The 20,397-nt window shown below is 35.3% G+C and overlaps 1 protein-coding gene across 1 annotated transcript in view; it reads left to right on the forward strand.

The window, feature by feature from the left end:
* The window catches only part of LOC135225664 (neural-cadherin-like), a 404,534-nt gene that overhangs the window by 362,698 nt on the left and 21,439 nt on the right, over positions 1–20,397 (forward strand). The window contains exons 20-30 of the mRNA XM_064265004.1: positions 120–244; positions 1,794–1,955; positions 3,571–3,693; positions 4,197–4,349; positions 5,327–5,499; positions 14,777–14,969; positions 15,305–15,531; positions 16,129–16,258; positions 17,004–17,201; positions 17,707–18,706; positions 19,743–19,925. Of these exons, the coding sequence (XP_064121074.1) occupies positions 120–244; positions 1,794–1,955; positions 3,571–3,693; positions 4,197–4,349; positions 5,327–5,499; positions 14,777–14,969; positions 15,305–15,531; positions 16,129–16,258; positions 17,004–17,201; positions 17,707–18,706; positions 19,743–19,925 (2,667 nt within the window). The remainder of the gene's footprint in view (positions 1–119; positions 245–1,793; positions 1,956–3,570; positions 3,694–4,196; positions 4,350–5,326; positions 5,500–14,776; positions 14,970–15,304; positions 15,532–16,128; positions 16,259–17,003; positions 17,202–17,706; positions 18,707–19,742; positions 19,926–20,397) is intronic.

Consider the following 20,397-nt stretch of genomic DNA (forward strand, 5'->3'; position numbering starts at 1 on the left):
AGTTTACGAATATGCCTCTGAGATTTCAAATTCGAGTATTATAAATCTGAAGTAAGAATGCATAAGACATATTTTTTGTTCTTCTAAATATTCTTCATTACTTTTCATTTCTCCTTTAGTGAACTACTTCGACTACCAGATCGTATCCGGAAACGAGGCAGGGAAATTCAAGATCGACTCCTTAACCGGAGACATAAAAGTCAACAAGGAACTAGATTATGACGAACCGAACAATGACAGAAATGTAAGTACAAGAAAATCGAGTCATTTTTATCCTTTCTTCTTCTTCCTCTTCTTTCCTAGTGGCTGTGGCCGTTTTAATAAGCCTTTTCCATGTATATATAATTATTATTCAACTACTCATTTCATAATTTGTTTTTCATTATCTGTCTTTCATACATAATAGTGTGTTAGCATGTACATAATTTTGCTCTAGATATTCAAATACTTAGTCTTCAAATAAGACTTCTTATATAAAGTCTTCAAATAAGACTTCTTATATAAGAACCATGCAGGAACATCAATCACAAAAAGTTTACTTTAAAAAATGTTATCCTAAGATGCATTAAAGACTTTATCTAGGTCGGACAGGTACCTCAGCCTCATGGGAGATGAAGATTTATATATGCACCATAAAATGTTTACGAACTTTTCAATGGTTTTTGCGGGCGACTTTATTAATTTTTTTTATCAAAGAGCTACGAGAATATTAAATCCTTACGTATAGGTTATTAAAGAACACCGTAGGTAAAAAGCACTAAACTGAAAGGTGGTCTATAAGTATGGCTATAGGAGGAAGTTCAATATTCTTTATTTATGGCCTCTTTCACATTACTCGCACATTATTACTACGAAAAAATTTAATATTGGTTGGCAAAGATGGTTCTAATTCACGGATGCTATACAGCTCCAGCAACGCGATTTTCAGTGGAGAGAGAGAGAGAGAGAGAGAGAGAGAGAGAGAGAGAGAGAGAGAGAGAGAGAGAGAGAGATATTTTTATGAAGGTGTAGGATATCCCCCACTACTAATTAAGTAAATTCCAAGGACATTAAAAGTGGTATATACAAATGGGACCGAAAATTGCACAGATAGAATTTTCCCTCCAAAAAAATTACTTTACTTTTTTTATTTGATTAATGACAGTCTCTTGGGATCAATTAACAGTGAAACAGCGGAAAAATTGAATTATGAATGGTTCATAGTTTGGTTGTCCTAAGATAAACAGTTTGGAATTAGTTATTCATAATCCTGCATGCGCGCTTACTCTCTCTCTCTCTCTCTCTCTCTCTCTCTCTCTCTCTCTCTCTCTCTCTCTCTCTCTCTCTCTTGATTGTAATATACAATAGTCGGGCAATTACAAAGTACATAATACATTGTGTAAGTAAGAGATACATCTGGGTTTGGTGAAAGCCAAATGACCCTTCCCTCCTGCTATAGGGACAAATTTCTTAACTTCTAATTAATTGCATATCTGCAAAGCAGTAGCGTTTTGGTGAAGGGTGAAACTTTTTAAGGAAGATATTAATGTTCAGAATTGCAGCTCATGCCAAAAGACAAAAAAAGAACGTATATTTCATATTATTTTATTTCAGTGCACCAATGAAAATCCGCCCCTACCGATAAGAGCCCTGTTTCTTAACCAACAATTAATTGCATATAAAGGTATTAAGAAAGATATTAATGCTGAAGATTGAAGCAAGTTCCCTTTGATAATCCGAATGCAAAGGGCGAAAGAACTTTACTCAGTGAAGAGACGTCAAATAACTGTAAATTTCATGTTATTTGATTTCAGTTCACCATGAAGATCCGCCTGAGCGACGGGGCGAACTTCCCCGCCGAGATAGACGTGGTGATCTCCGTGGAGAACGAGAACGACCTACAGCCAAAGTTCCTGCAACACAACTACACCTTCAGCGTCAAGGAGAACGAACCTTGCGACTTCTACTTCGGGGATGTGAGTAGATAGAGGGAGGGACGAGGTTGAACAGTTTTTGTTAAGTAGAATTTTATCATAATTTTTCGTAGTATTTTTATTCAGCCAGCAAATTCGTCTAGTTTTACAAGAACGGATGAAATTTATTATAACTTCCTCCATTGATAGTTCTCATACTATACATATTGATAAAAAAAATATTTTTGTCGTCATTAGCTAATAGTTTCCTATCCAGTTTAAAGTACTATTTTATGAAATCTTTTACCATTATTCCCGTGGCTTATGACAGTATCCGGCAAAAGTACGCCCTGCAATAAATAAAACTACCTTCCCCTTATCATCCCTCACGTAACATTTTACTGGAAATGAAATGAACTCATTTGACAAAAATTAATTCTTTCATAAGAGGAAGCGGCTAGTCTCTAAGTAACTGAACCATTTCTGTGTTAGAAAATTGATATGTCTTCTAACGCATTTAAAGGGATGATCCTGAAATTCGTTTGATGTAACATAGCACAAAAACCATACCCCTCTCCCATCCCTATCGCCAATAAAAATAAATAAAAAAGAATTGGTTAGTTGCTGCATAAAATTCTGTTTTGCAAAGGAGATAATAGAATTATTGCTCTGACAGAAGCAACAAAGGCAATGTTTTAATTTCTGTGGTGTGAGCGTTTAACGAATTTTTACTTTTATTTTTTTCGACGATGAAACTACAGCAGGTATATGCATGATTTATATAGTTTATACTTATGTATGTGGTATAATTTTATTTATTTATACATGTTTTTAACGCTCACGTATTAGATTTGTTTGAATAAATTCTACTTCATGTTGGACTTCAATAGCTCAAACTCAGTTTTATACAATGCAGTAGATATTCGATATCAAAGATTGAAGAAAAAAAAAACATTTGCAGCTCGGAACCTCATTCTAATAACTATTAGACATAATATTAAACTGAATCTTAGATAGTTAATTCGCTGTGTTGCAAAGTGTAAAGATCAACCACTTGAATCTCACATGTTTCCTACATTTTATACGTCTTGGTTGACATAAGGCTTCTTAACTTATTCAACACTTACCGAAGCGCCTCAGTGGCATGGTCGGTATGGTGTTGGCGTGCCACCTCGGTGGCCACGAGTTCGATTCTCGGGCATTCCATTGAGGAGTGAGAGATGTGTATTTCTGGTGATCGAAGTTCACTCTCGACGTGATTCGAAAGTCCCGTTGCTGAATAACCACTGGTTCCATGCAACATAACAACACCATACAAACAATCAACGCCTTACCTCTAAGCATAAGAGCAAGAAATATAATTATGCAAAAGTCGTGAAAGATACCTTTTATCATTCCTTTCTGGAATTCCATATTGTAGCTTATAATACTAAGGTAATGCCTATTCTCAATATCATCAGTTCGTAATTAATGATATACTGAAAGTCTAACGATTTTCTTTTGACTTTTATGAGCAATGAGATTCTTAAAGATGGACAGCTAGTTACTAATGTATGACCATTTTGTCATGTTAACAGAGAGTAACATAGATAATCTGTTTCTGAACCAATATCGGCATTAATTGTTATGAACATAATTCATCACTTGTTAATGTGTCGTAAATTCTGACACTTACCAGGTATCAGCAGTTGACCCTGATTTGCCTGCAGACCAAAATCAGAGGATATTTTACTACCTCTTCGACCCCGATCGAAATAACTTCACAATTGGGGAAAAAAACGGCCAGCTGAAGACGAAAGGGGTAAGTCTAATTATAAATTCATATTGTAGATTCATGATATATAGATTATTTTGCAAATCGCATTGTTGAATCTGAAATTTCTAAAGGATACAAGAAATTTCGTATTGTTGTGTGGAATTTCCTTATATATATGTGTGATATATATATATATATATATATATATATATACATATATATATATATATATATATATATATACTATATATATATATATATATATACATATATATATATATATAGATATATATATTATATATACATATATATATATATATATATATAGTATATATATATATATACATACTATATGTATTGTGTAGTATATATATATATATATATATATATATATATATATATACATATATATATATACGTATACATATATATATATATATATACATCATACATATATATATATATATATATATATATATATATATATATATATATATATATATTTGAAGTGTACTGAAGTAAATATTAATGGAACGAAACCGCCACAGTGCCTTGACCGCGAGGCAACCACCACTCGAGGGATGATGATTTTCTACCCGAGAGCAATGGACGACGACGGAAAGGGACATGACGCTGAGCCGGCCAATGTCTACCTCACTATCATCGATGAAAATGACAACCATCCTTATATTCAGAGTCCGGTGAGTAGTGATGATTTCTCAGAATGAAAGGCTATGTCTTTTTGTCCTAGGAATCTGCGACAGTATTGAGTATTTTTACTTAATAAAAAGTTATAGCATTCTTATCTAACAAGGTTTCACCATTTATAAACAGGAAGCCTTACAAAGATTATTTATTCAGCCTTATCATAGCAGTCTACACCAATGATTAATATTTACTTATTAACTGAAATACCATCGTTTTCTTATCAGGTTACACCAAAACGAATATTTATTCAGTAGCAGAAATTTCATCCTTACTTTACAAGGCTACTCAAATATAGAAAAGGTATCCTAACGTATTCAACATTTTTCAGCAATAGAAATGGCACCCTATAATGCAGAATAGGTATCCTACCTCGTAATGAATTCCACTCATAATTTCATAAACACTTCATATTTTCCATAGTGATACCATACCACAAACGAACATGTGTATGACTCATACAAATCCAATACAGTATTTACTATGGTAGATTCACATCAACCGTGCATTTGATGTCAATGGCAGTCCCTTACGACGCTCCTGATTGGCTGTTGATAAGCCAATCACAGGGCTGGAAACTCTGTCTCTCTCGAGAGTTCACATAAGCAGGATGTATGTTCCACCTCTCCTGAGGTGTACTTTTGAAAGACATTGATCCTACCCATGTGAACTCTCGAAAGAGACTGAGAGATTCCAGCCCTGTGATTGGCTTATCAAAAGCCAATCAGGAGCGTCATAAGGGACTGGCCTAAACATCAAATCCACGGTTGATGTAAATCTACTATAGTCATGGAACTAATCTGAAATCATCATTCAGAACCAAACTTCGCTCATCTTTTATTTTTAAATCATCGAACCTCACGACTCTTTCACGAACAACCGAATGACTGCTCATGAAATGCAAGGCATCTAATGAAAAAAGCAGGATCACCAACAAAAACTAACATTTTTTTTCTTTCTTTCGCGTCTCAAGGACCAAAGCTACGCCAAGATCATGGAGAACATGCCCCCAGAGAATGTGAAGCCGATTGCCATTCAGCTGGACGACGCCGATAGCGAAGAGAACGGATGTCCCTGCACGCTGGAATTCGCCAGTTTCACTAGCTCCGACATCATGCAGAAGTTCTCCGTCTCGCTCGTGGATGCGTGAGTATTTCCTGGAGTGACTTGTTTGGTTTAAAAATGTATTTCTGTAATTGTGTGTAAAGTATGGTAGAGTGTGTATGATGTAATGTTCGTAGTATGTATAATGCTGTATAAGTTTGACGCGAATAGTTTATGTAAAATGTAGCATTCGTTACATAGCTTAGGACCTTTCTTAAGAGACTCGTTTTTAGTTCAGTATCACAGGTCTGTGTTTTGCTAAAGATTTGTAAATAAGAACATGCATTTACGCATATACTACATGATACATAAGTTAATATTAATATGCGGTAGTACTTAATACATGTTTATAAATTGTGCTGGATTATATATAATTAAAGGCACCTTTTAATAAAAGAGCTCGATTTTAAAACATATGTACTATGTTAAAATCCATAAAACTTAAATAGATATATATATATATATATATATATATATATATATATATATATATATATATATATATATATATATATATATACTATATATATATATATATATATATATATATATATATATATATATATATATATATATATATATATATATATATATATATATATAATATATACAGAGATTCGCCTCGAGATACGAAAGGCTCAACTTACGAAAAACTCAAGATATGAAAGCAAATACGAAGATTTTTGTGGCTCTACATACGAAAATTGTTCAAGACACGATAGGTTGTTGCTGTAAAGTCCGAGATTCGCCCGGACCACCGATAACAATTTTAAAACTCGCGCCACCAACTGAGTAGACTCGCCACCATCCTCCCGCTCTCCCATTGGTTCCTGATGCTAGTCACCGCCATAAGATCCTTCTCTCCTATTGGTCAGCATCTCTCCCATGATCCCATGAAGCATCTACGTAGCGGCGTGCTCTTTCGGCCACTTCGCGCCATCATCAGTATCGTACGCACGCGGAATTCGTTTGTTCTATATGATTTCGTTTATTAACGTAAATTCGTTAGTGATTTCGTTGTAGTATACTTTATCGTGTTGTGTGAGAACTTTACTACATACGTATACTACATAACATAATTACATACAGTATATACGTAGTCATGGGTCCCAAGAAAGTTGAAATTCACGGAAAGAAGAGGATGCTTTCTTTCGAGACACCGATGGAGATAATTAAAAAGTATGAAGCTGGTATGCGATTGAGTGTGATCGCCAAGGAATACGGCCGAAATCCGTCAACAATAAGCACCATCCTTAAGCAGAAGGATGTCATCAAAGCAGCTACACCTTCCAAGGGCATGACTATTTTGTCCAGCAAGAGGAGCCACGTGCACGATGAAATGGAAAGGCTGCTTCTTGTGTGGATAAAAGACAAAGAAATCGCTGGCGATACGATAACCAAGACGGCAATCTGCCACAAGGGCAGCGCTATTTTCATCGATTTGATTGCGCAGGCCGAAGACGACGGAGGAGAAGGGACATCGACGCCAACCCCAGAGTTCAAGGCTTCTCATGGGTGGTTCGAAAAATTCCGTAAACGGACTGGCATCCATTCGGTGGTGCGGCATGGGGAGGCGGCCAGCTCTGACACGAAAGCAGCCGAAGCCTTTAAGATGTTCAACGAAATGACATCAACGAAGGCTACAGTTCTTAGCAAGTCTTCAACTGTGATGAGAATGGCCTTTTTTGGAAAAAAATGACTCGTCGGACGTACATCACGCAAGAAGAGAAGAAGCTACCCGGGCATAAGCCTATGAAAGACAGGCTTACACTCGCACTTTGTTCCAATCCCAGTTGGGATTGCAAGGTGAAGCCCCTACTTGTGTATCATTCGGAGACTCCTCGAGCCTTCAGGGCCCACAAAGTGCTTAAGGAGAAGCTTCCAGTAATGTGGAGGGCTAATGCGAAAGCCTGGGTAACGAGACTTTTGTTCACCAAGTGGGTAAATCTGTGTTTCGGCCCAACAGTGAAGAAATTCTTGGAAGAGAAGCGCCTCCCACTGAAATGTCTGCTGGTGTTGGACAATGCCCCTGCTCACCCTCCTGGCCTTGAGAAAGATATCCTAGTGGAGTATTCGTTTATCAAGGAAGTGATATCAAACTTCAAGAAGCTGTATACGAAACATCTTTTCAAGAGATGTTTTGACATCACCGATACCACAAACCTCACCTTGCGGGAATTTGGAAGGAGTATTTTGATGTTGTGATATGCATCCAACTCATCGATCAAGCTTGGCTGGAGGTTTCGAGGCGAACCTTGAATTCCTTGTAGAGGAAACTCTGGCCTGATGCCGTATCCACCCGAGACTTCAAGGGATTCGACGTGGGCGAAGCTGGTGCTGCAGATTCAGGAACAGTTGACGATCCTGAAACTGTTTCGCAACCAGATCTTGACGAGATCGTTGCACTCAGCAAGTCCATGGGGCTGGTTGTCGATGAAGACAACATCAATGACCTTCTCGAGAAGCACCAAGAGGAGCTTACGACAGATGACCTGAAGGAGTTGGAGGCCATGCAACATAACTTCGTTCAAGAAGAGTTCTCTAGCAGCGGCAAGGAGGAGGACGACGACTCTATGACAACGGCAGAAATTAAGGATGCTCTAGCTGCTTTTCATAAGGTGGAATCATTCGTAGAAAAGAGACCCCGAAAAGGCTTACACAGGTCGTATGCTTGCACGGTTCGATGACGTTTGCCTGAGTCGTTTCAGGAACATTGTCAAAAGCAGGCAGAAGCAATCTTCCTTGGATAGTTATTTTTTAGAGGCCTTTAGTAGGATTAAGCAAAAAGGAAGAACCAAGTGATACTACGAAAAAACAGAAAGTTGAAAGTGGTGAATAAGTTGAAATTTTGTAAAAAAAAAAAAAAAAAGTAGAAAAAAGTAGAAAAAAATGTAAAAATAAAAAAAAAGACAAAAAAATTTAATTATAATTTTTTTGTTAAGTTAAGTGTTACAGTTTTGTTAATGTGTTTCGTAAAGTTTAGTTTATGCTTTCCTGACATTTTTTTTATGAGTTTCGTAGTTAAGTGTACGTATCTGCCGTTTGTCCTCCTCCTCTTGTCGCCACTTTCGGAAATAGCCTCACTCGAAAGGAAAGCCTCCACATTTTACTACATACGTACGTATGTACGTACAGTATTTCTTGTGTACCATGTACACTAATACACTTTATTTACAGGTACTATGTAGTACATATTAGCAGTAGGTATTAAGTTAGTTATTGAATGGTCCAAATTGTTGTAATATTTCATTGTATATAGGTCAATTTAGCTTTATTATGAAATTTACTGGGGTGTTTTTGGAGGGCTTGGAACGAATTTGCCATTTTACACATAAAATGCGGTTCAAGATACGAAAAACTCATGATACGAAGGCCGCTCGGAACATATTAATTTCGTATCTCGAGGTACCACTGTATATATATATATATATATATATATATATATATATGATATATATATATATATATATATATATATAACATTTCCACGATATACATAATTTTGGGCTCCAAATTTAGTTTAGACCAAAATTAGGTATCATAAAATTAAAATTCCACAGTCATTCACTAACCAGGAACATTCTAATAATACATCTATGATATATTACTTAATTATGGGCTTCTGTTGTTAATAGCATTTTATTCGTGCACTTGTATGTGTGTGACTTAAAACTATGTTAATGTCACTATTATGGAATTTTGTAAATGTTTGCATGGGTAGATTCAATTTATTTTTTTTGTAGTTTAGCTTTTTTGTGTGTAACACATAATACTTCTCACTTTAAAATGGTGTCTTTTAGTTTTATGTAATATAAATATATTATCCTGTGTAGAAGTTTCGCATGAATGTGGTTTAATTTTGTGTGATCTTTTAGCCTATGATAAATATCGTTGCTGTTTTCGATGCAGTTTGAGTTTTGGTTATTTAATTCTTCTATCACTTAGATTATTCAGTTACTTTTATCTATTATGCTAAATATTATGAAGTCTCTTCTGTACATTAGTTTTTATTTTTTGAAACAGAGAAATGTTAATAAATGAAAAGAAAAAACAATTGCACACGTTGCGCAAATCCTAATTTCAGGAATGGAATAGAATGCACATTTTACCTTCCTTTTTTTTCCCTCACCACTGGATTTTCCTTTTCTGTCTCTTAGCTTTTTCATCGAACTTCAGTCATTATATAAGATCAAAGAAAGTTACGTATACACACCTAATGTTTGTATAGGGGGAATTGACGAAGAATATTGTGTATATATCTGATGTAGAAACAAACGTTTCGTATTGAGGGTGGAATGCCTTACATCCCTCCTCCCATAAGTCACCGTTAACTGAAAAAAAGTAAAGAGCAGTTACAGAGTCTTCTCCAAAATTTTGAAAATTTTCTAATAAGAAAAAGTAAGAAGTTCAAATTATACAGGTTACTATTATTATGGTAATCGATAACAATTAGATGATTTAATAAATGTTAGTAAGGATGATGTATTGATAAAATCCACTGGGTTCTATGGTTATTTGCGAGTACATGTCACTGATAATGGTAGAATGATAAAAGAAGTGAATGTTGAATTGAGTTAGACCAAGAAGACGGCAGGGCAAACATTAAGATGATAGATTTACATAAAAAATTAATGTTTATAGGTAGTTTTATCATTTAAAGCAAATATATTTAGGGAAGGAAAATGCAAAGAATGGGACGAAGGCCTTCGAAGTTTAATGTAAAACATTTATTTAAAGATAAAGATGACATGAAGGAAGCTTGAGTGCACCTAGATACCAGTAAATGCAGTAGCATATATATATATATATATATATATATATATATATATATATATTATCACACACATATATATATATATATATATATATATATATATATATATATATATATATATAAAAGGCAGGTTTATATGTTGTCTAGAAGCCTTCTGTGTAGGTATAAAGAGGCTGTGAGTTAGACTATGTTTTGTGGAAGGATGTATTGACTTGTACAGGACAATCAATTTGTTCTTTTCATAAGCCACGGAATTTTATGTTAAACTCTTTACACAGCGCTAATGTATGTCAGCTTGTGTGATTTTCTACAAATGACAGTTTACTCATACACGAGCTTGCACTCCAAAGGAAGTGACTTTGCACCACAGTAGTCAGCACCTATTGTCTTTTACTTTGGAAGTGACGTTAAATATCCACCTTCTATATCATTGGAGGTTGATGACCAAAAGCTTCGGCAAATCAGAGTCAGATTTAATGACATCTACAGTGGATGTTTATCGTCATATATAACAAAAATCTATATTTTAAAATCCACCTTTAAATAAGTTTCTCTCATTCAAAGTAAAGTAGTAGTTCTAGTCTGCACACATCCTGCAAATCCTTCACAAAACAGTGCATGTCTTTGTCAACCTTTTGTTCTTTTGGTCACTGTTACGTCTCTGTTTTTGTAGGAAACGAAGATATCGACCTTTCGTAGCGAGGTAAGTTATCCACCCTAAGAAATTGAAATAATTAAAAATTTACATTTCAGACGCTTACTAACGCATGTTTACCATTACATATTTAACCATTTTCAAAAAACATATACCCTCACCCTTTACCCATATTATATATATATATATATATATAGATATATATATATATATATATATATATATATATATATATATATATGTGTGCCTGTGTCTGTATACATATAATATATATATATATATATATATATACTATATATATATATATATACACATACAGACATACATCATACATACATATATATATATATATATAGTATATATATATATAGATATATATATATATATATATATATATATATATATATAGCATGAACACTTTTGATTTTCTGGGGGCGTAATGCTCTTTGTACTCAGTAACTGCCCGACGTTATGAGTTTTACATATGCATGTTTACAAGTCTGCATGAATCCCAGCTGACAGGGTTTATTAAATAATCTAGCAATGAGGCTAAGAGAGACACCAACAGTGTTTGATTTTCATACCATTTAATATCGTTCATGAACTTTATTCCTAACTTCCATAAGACTTTTCTAATCTGATAAAGCGCAATAACTTCCTTTTCGTAAGTGTATTTTTAGGGTGGGATAGTTGTAACTTTTCTTGTTAAAATAGAAAGGCAATTAGGTATTAAGAAAACTTTGATGTTCTTTTGGCAGACCCTGATTAAATTACGCTCAGTCTCTCCTTCACACACTTTCTTCTCTCTGTCTGACAAACCGTCCTAGACACGAAACTCATACTTTTCATATATATATATATATATATATATATATATATATATATATATATAATATATATATATATATACATACTATATATATATATATACATGCGTATATAGATTAGATAGATAGAATCAATAGTTACCATGGTAAATGCATTAAAATTTTTTAGTAGGATTTTATTATTTCCATGCATTTGGTGCCTAGATCTTTCCTTCATGTAGCACTCATAAATGAAAATTTTCATTTAGTAATTTTTGGTATTATAAACGTTAATTTATGGATTTTTTCATGGGACCTCACATCTTTCAGACAAGCATATCCAGATTATTATTTTTTATTATTATTTTTTTTTTTTTTTTTTTTTTTTTTTTTTTTTTTTTTTTTTTTTTTTTGCTCTATCACAGTCCTCCAATTCGACTTGGTGGTATTTATAGTATGGGGTTCCGGTTGCATCCTGCCTCCTTAGGAGTCCATCACTTTTCTTACTATGTGTGCCGTTTCCTAGGATCACCTCTTCTGCATGAGTCCTGGAGCTACTTCAGCCTCTAGTTTTTCTAGATTCCTTTTCAGGGATCTTGGGATCGTGCCTAGTGCTCCTATGATTATGGGTACGATTTCCACTGGCATATCCCATATCCTTCTTATTTCTATTTTCAGATCTTGATACTTATGCATTTTTTCCCTCTCTTTCTCTTCAACTCTGGTGTCCATGGTATTGCGACATCATGATGATACTTTCTTCTTGACTTTGTCAATCAACGTCACGTCTGTCTGTTTGCACGTATCACCCTATCCGTTCTGATACCATAGTCCCAGAGGATCTTTGCGTGATCGTTTTGTATCACTCCCTCAGGTTGGTTGCTCGTTACCACTTATTACTGCAAGGTAGCTGATGTTTCTTGCACAGGCTCCAGTGGAGGACTTTTACCACAGAATCATGCCTCTTTTTGTACTGGTTCTGTGCAAGTGCCGGGCATTCGCTTGCTATGTGGTTTATGGTTTCATTTTTCGTATTGCACTTCCTACATATGGGAGAGATGAGTGAAGAATCGTGGAAAGGCGGTTGAATTGTTATTTCCGTCTATCGTTCTTTGAACATATCTGGTTCTTAGGGCCTGATCTTGTGCCGCTGTTATCATTCCTTCAGTTTCCTTCTTTAGCTCTCCCCTCTGTAGCCATTGCCATGTGTCATCGCTGGCTAGTTCTTTAGTCTGTCTCATGTATTGTCCGTGGATTGGTTTGTTGTGCCAGTCCTCTGTTCTGTCTGTCATTCTCCTGTCTCTGTATATTTCTGGGTCTTCGTCTACTTTTATTAGTCCTTCTTCCCATGCACTCTTTAGCCACTCGTCTTCACTGGTTATTATTATTATTATTATATTATTATTATTATTATTATTATTATTATTATTATTATTATTATAGTTGTTGTATCGGAGTATGTTATCAAAAAGGTACAAATACACGTGTGAATTGTGTAAAACATTGATTTTATCAAACTTAATATTAAAGTTGTTGATATATATTCTCAAGTAAAATAATGATAAAATAAATTGCAATTGCTTAAAATGCTTCTACGATCAAAATAAGCCTTTTCATTGGTGAATTTCATGTCATTATGAAATTTTTATCAAAAAAAAAAAAAAAAAAAAAAAAAAAAAAAAAAAAAAAAAAAAAAAAAAAAAAAAAAAAAAAAGAGTCGTTTAGTTAAATAGAACAGAACGCTAGATTCAGCCCAGGTAAATTTCCCATTAAGGAGAGACAGTTCAATCACGTCCACAGGTGAATTTCGACGGAATTCGGAATCGAAAAGACCTCGACAAATCTTGATTAATATGTCACGTTGATTTCCACGGACTTCGGCGGACTTTGCACAAAAGGCTATTCATTCGGTGGTTCAAGGAAATGAAATGGGATTTCAATAAACCTTTTTTTTTTTTATGATGATGTGTAACGTTACCGCAAGCTTTCCAACTTTAGTCCGGGCAACCCTTATAATGAATTATCATAGTTTTTTGGTTCACGAAGGCGATATATCATATTCACACAGTGTGATTGTATTTTACGCTTTTTATCGAAACATTTTCCTTATTCTTAGTGATAAACTCGAACAGTAGAAGAGTAGTAGTAGGAATACAGACTGGCTACCATATTCAGTTGGGAGTGAGAATGTTCACCAGAGAATTTCGTATTTGTATCCTAAAAGGAGACGTTGTTACATATAAATAAAAAAAAACCATTTGCATTCATTTACATTTCTCCGTCAGCTTCACATAGCAGTGATTCTCAAAGAGAAATGCCTGATTTCCAATCAGTAGCCTTTTAGCAGTGTTAGGATTTATGTTTATTTTCTTAGAACAGAATATGGAAATGCATGTTCACGTTTGCTGATATGGTTACTCTGCATTATATTGTAATTGTGTGAAAATAGAATCCGAAACGGAATTCGTGACCATTCATACAAAGCGATCAATACTGTTGACAGGAACATGTAAATGTTATTCATTTTTATACTGTATTAATCTTACTTACCTACATATGCATCTGGTACCTCTTTTAAAAATCTAACCTGAGCATGAAGAATCTATTTTGCTCTGCTTTTGGATTTCTATACCGAATTGGTATGGGCAGTCCCTGACTGATTTATTGACATAGTAATGAACCAGGCTTTATGAAGGAGATAAACTCACGATTTCTATATCATCTGAGTCTGATAGGTAGATAGATAGATAGAAAGATAGATAGAAAGAATATATCTGACCAGGTACCACACTCCAAATACTTCCACAAATTCATAAATTAAAATGATACGCTCATTAAAATAGTACCTTTTTCAGCTTTCAAAATAAAAATGTTGTCGTAATGACGCTCTTTATAATGAAACCAGGAAAAAAATATTTTTCATAAAACTAATTACAAAGCACGCTCATCGTAGACAACATTCTATTACACGTAATGACAATGATTTTGAACGTATGACCAATTATACACAGCCCAGTTCGTGTTTTCAACTGGTTGTGCATTTTGCAAGCTTCATTTCTTTTCCTTTTCCTGCTATCCCTGCAGAGCCAGTTCTCTCTATGAGCTTCGACCTTTGAAGGAACTGGACAGAGAAAAAGTCAAATTCTACCAGATTCCTTTCAACACCATCGACAAAAAAGGCGTAAGTGGCACCCGCTATTTGACTTTGGAAGTTGGCGACCAGAATGATTCACCCATGACCGACGGGACGAGTACCATACAGGTCTACAACTATCAGGTTAGTAGTAGCGTAGGTTTCTGCTTGTATTTTCATAAATTCATGGTACTTGCAAGGAGTAATCACCTTATTATCATTATTTTCGTCTGGCTTGTCATTACTGTAAAGAAATTCTGAACGGGACAAAGCTCATGATGGGACAACCGTATTAATCGATTCCTTGAACTCTCAGAGATTCCAAGGAACATCAGTAACTTTTTTTTCTCTTTTTTGAGAATAGTTTGAAGGTGTACATTCAGTTGATGTTACGATTGAATTTCGTGTTCTCCCTTATTCCAGCCTCTTGAAGCTGACACTAGTTATCATAGTACGTCTATTCCTCGTCTTATTTTTAGGGTCAGTTTCCAGCGATGGTCATCGGAACAGTTTACGTCACGGACGAAGATGACCACGACATCGGGGACAAGTACTTCGACATCGACGCCACGACGCCTCCGGAGACCGAGCCTTACTTCACCGTCGACCACGACAGCGGCAGTATAACGATGAAGAAGGGAACTCCCGAAGGAGATCACACGCTCAGGGTTAAGGTGAGGGGCGTTTCCTCGGTATTCCTGGATAAGCAAATTTCTCATAATTTCTACGAGGTCTGAAGTTCCATGAAATTTTCTCTTCAAGAAAAGATGAGATTTCTGTTTCTTAATAATTACATTTATCATTAAAACGGATAGAATTCCTGAGTTTTAGGATCCCATAGTTTTATGATGTACTAAAATACTAGTGTGTTTACAATACGTGAATTTTAGTAACAACCATTCTTAAACAGGTTACGGTTTTCAAATTATATTCTTGAAACCAAGGAATTGAAAACGGAAAGGCTAGATTACATCAGCTTTCCTCGCCCTCGCTCTCTCTCTCTCTCTCTCTCTCTCTCTTTCTTCTCTCTCTCTCTCTCTCTCTATCTCTCTCTCTCTCTCTCTCTCTCCTTATATTACGTAATCTATATATGCTTGTATGTACACTTATTATATATATATGTATATATATATATATATATATATATATATATATATATATATATATATATGTTCTCTTACTGTTAAAGATTACCTCTTCAAAACAAAAGAAGCATTCGGATACATGATGAACATTCTAATACTCTCTCTCTCTCTCTCTCTCTCTCATTAACCGGTGTTTCACCTACCAGGTACACGACAAGGTTCCGTAACGAGACAGCCATAGGAGAGGTACTAATCAAAGTGGTCGATCTCACTGAGGAAGCTGTGAAGCACTCGGGATCCTTCAGGTTGGCTAATTACACAGCCCTCCAACTCATCACCCAGAAGGATGTAAGTTCTCGGCTTCTATTGGGTAAGGAATGGAATATGGGGGAGCTCGAATTAGTACTGCTCATGAAAGACGTATTTGTGATTGAACAAATACGCCCAGAACATAGTACATACATACATTCATAATATATATATATATATATATATCTATATATATATATATATATATATATATATATATATATATATATATATATATATATATATATATATATATATATGCATGAATGTTCGCAGTTGCTCACGTTCGTGAATGCTGAATTCTGAGGATAATTGCATTTATTTCAAAATATATTTATTCCAAAATAACTGTTCCGTAAGTTACAGTTATTTTAACTGGCTAATCTGTTAACACTAACAACGAAGTATAAATACCTTCATCTGCATTGTAATTTTTAATTGTATTGTTTTGTTTTTTCACTTAGCATTGCGACGTCACTGAATAAAACTGAAATAGCCAAACAATGACTTGACGTATATATAGAAATCACCGAAAATTTCCAAAAACCCAAATATATCAGATTAATTGAGTTCATTAACAAAGTACAAAAATATATCTACTTTCACCTAAGGATAACTGTTACAATAATTAAATGAATATGAAAATAATTCCTGCGTAATTATGTGAGTTATTTATAGGTGATGGTTTTGGGAGTTGCAAATTTTTTTTTTTAAACGTATGTTTTTTCTATTTATGGTTTATATATGTATTTATTCTTTTATTTATTTATTTATTGATATTTAGCTGGCCTCCACTGGCACGAGCATGTACGACCGCCTTCGACAGAAGATCGGCGAGATGCACCTCATCGACAGCACCAATGTCGACATCTTCGGCCTACGGGATGTCGAAGGTGGTGTCGACGTCCGCTACAACTGCCACTCCTCCCCTTACTACACGTCCGCCAGGCTGGACGGTCTCATGATGTCCCACAGAAAATCAGTAAGTCCGAAGGATAAATGAACGAGTGATTGATTCATTTGTTAATTGATTGTTTAATGAGTTTGATTAGACAGCTTCCCGAGACTTTACTCTTTACTCAATAGTGATTTAAGAAATGTCGTTGACATCGAAGGAATTTGTGAATATGTTTTCAGAACTGTTCGCTTATTTCATTGTATGAGACTTGCTAAAGTTTATAAGTATGTATACCCACACGTTCGAGAATATATAGTTAAAATTATATATACTTAGTACATAGCACATACGCGAAGTTAAAAATAGAAATGTTTGTTTTTAAAACATGCAACATAATGCAGTAGGACCTTATCATTTTAATTTTAAGTATTTTGTTAATTACTATTTAATATAGTCATTAACCGTTTTTTCGAGCAAAACTGGAATCAGGGAGATATTTGTGCTCAAGAAACACAGTCTAAAAACTGAAGGCCAATTATTAGCGGGTATGACAAAGTGAAGACCATTAATGATGTCTAATTCTCTCCAGATAATGGACTCCCTAGGCATCAAAATTCCCATGGTGGACATCAACATGTGCCTTTACGAGAACCTCTCCCCGTGCAACAAGAGCAGTTGTCAACACTCATTAAGACCAAATCTCACTCACCCCCTCCTCCTCAGCAGTGAGACGTCGACAGTCGTCGGCATCGACATTAGTGATGATTATACATGTTCCTGCGGCCCCCTGGAACCCCTGCCTTCCGTGTGCTACGAGGGATTCTGTATGAACGGGGGCTCTTGTGACGACTCGAATGGCACCCTCGTGTGCCATTGCCCCGATAACGACAACTACGGGCCACGGTGCGAGCTTTATAGTGCCAGATTCGAGAGGGGTTACTCATGGTACGAGCCCTTCACCGTTTGTGATAATTCCTCGATCTTGCTCTCGTTCGAAACGCGGGAGCCGAGCGGGATCCTCATGTACGCCGGCCCCACGGTCGCGCGCCCATGGACAGATTACCCCAGGGATTTTATTTACATTGTGATTAATAACTGGAGGCTGGAAACGTATGTCGACTTCGGTACTGGAACAGCTGTCATCACAATACCTCTGGAAACGAACACCGACAGGGCGTTCGATTACCGTATCTGGTGGGACGATAAGACCATTACCTTTGATGTCAAAAACTGTCTAGGCAACAAGACCACAGAGACCCTCGACTGCAGGAAGGTCATCTACCTTCCAGGAGACAAAATTACCAGCAATTTACTGAACGTCCAGGCGCCCTTGCAGCTAGGAGGTGTTGCAGCCATGATTAGCTTTGCTGGTCTTTCAGCCTCATATGGATGGTCGAAAACTCCCCCAACCATCGAACCTTTCTATGGGTGCATACTTGAGCTGCGCTATAACGACTACCTTTATGACCTTAATTCCACAGATTATGGAAAACATACCTTCATGCCCTGTGATGCCCCAGTGACTGCTACTATTGTTCTCGGAGAACAGTCCATCATCATCATAGTCGTTAGTCTCCTGTGCCTGTTATGTGAGTATTCGTGAATTGTGATCTTGGTTTTCGCGATGTTATATTATGACGTAATTCAAAAATAGTCCTTTGAATTTTACTGCCACAATTTCAGCACATATCCTCGTTTTAGTAACTCATTAAGTCCTTTGAATTTTACTGCCACAATTTCAGCACATTTCCTCGTTTTAGTAACTCATTTTAATACGTTATTCAACTGCATTTCCATAATACTGATTTTTTATATCTTTAATCTTAATTGAGCATTCAGTGTAGTGAATGCATCTCCACAGAATTTTCATTAGTATTTAATCTTTTGTCATAGAAATAACACCAACATAGTTTGCCAGTTCAATGGCAATAGCTAATTTCTGTAGGTTTTCAGATTTGTTTTTTCATATATTTTTATTGGAGAGACTTTGCTTTCGGGAACACAATGTAGAAAGCTTTAATGTTATTCGAACCGGTTGACGGTTTTTTTGAAACTACTCTCTTCCTGTATTTTTTTTTTTTTTTTTTTTTTTTTTTTTTTTACAAAGTTAGGACACAATGATACCCAAATTTGAAACTAAGAATTCCATATTATTTTTCATAGTGAATGCCTTAGTCACTGCGCAATTTGAGAATTGGGATTTATATTACAACTTGAATTTAATGTGTTAAAATGCCCCATCTTATTATTATCTGTGAAAAGCTTTTCCTTAAAAGGAATTATATAAACTTTACTTAATGTGTTTACATTCAGGACACAGTACTTTCTCCTTGCATTTCAAGACATACTATGAACGTTCAGAGTTACTTCTGGGATATACGCTCATTGCCAATCCATGTTGTCTTCTTATATTAGTTAAAGAGTACAAAGTAATTCTACTTAACTTTTAATTTTTTATAAACATTATTCATATCTTAGACTTCGTTTCGTATTTTTGGACTCATATCCGTTTCTCTAGTCTTGCTTCACACTCTAGAGTTTTACTATTTTAGGCTTTATTTTTGTACTCATTCTTGTTTTCGAAGTTAGACCAATATTAATCTCATTTCTTCATTCTGTCTCCAGTACTGGTTCTTTTGATCCTATGTCTGGCACGTCGCCGCCAGAAGTCTATTTCCTACCCTGACCTCGACGGCATTGTCAAGGAGACGATCGGTGGCACTGACCTCGAAGGCTTCGGGGAGAAAGACATGACCCAGTACGACCTCAAGTTGCTGCGCGTTGGACCTAACGGGCATCTCTTCAGTGGTAAGTCGACAATGACCCACTTAACCTTTTCGTGCATTTTGGGTATTTGGTCATATCTAGTACTGTGGATATTTGCATCAGTTCCTCACAGCCTCCTAAAATGTTTCCATTCCTATTTAAAATGACTGTTATTTTTTGTCACTTTTTTTTCAGTTATATTCTCTTTTGTTCAGTTCTTTGTTATATTATTTTGGTTTAGTTTTATTACATAATGAGAGATTAACACATCATTATTATATAAGCATGATTTTTTTATTTTTACTTTTAGTTAGAAGAGATACTTCTGTGTAAAAGTTCCTTTCGAAAGTAAAAAAGAAATAAAAATAAATACATAAATAAGACCAACTTCTCGACAACTTACGATTAAGAGAGAAAGAAAAAGTGAGATGTTCATTATGCGTACAAAAAATAAAAAAGACCATGAACGTCATTCAGTTTCGATGCATGCTAAACAATTTCCCTTACCGATGAC

The sequence above is a fragment of the Macrobrachium nipponense genome, chromosome 13 (genome assembly GCF_015104395.2).
Source record: "Macrobrachium nipponense isolate FS-2020 chromosome 13, ASM1510439v2, whole genome shotgun sequence".
NCBI classification, from domain to species: domain Eukaryota; kingdom Metazoa; phylum Arthropoda; class Malacostraca; order Decapoda; family Palaemonidae; genus Macrobrachium; species Macrobrachium nipponense.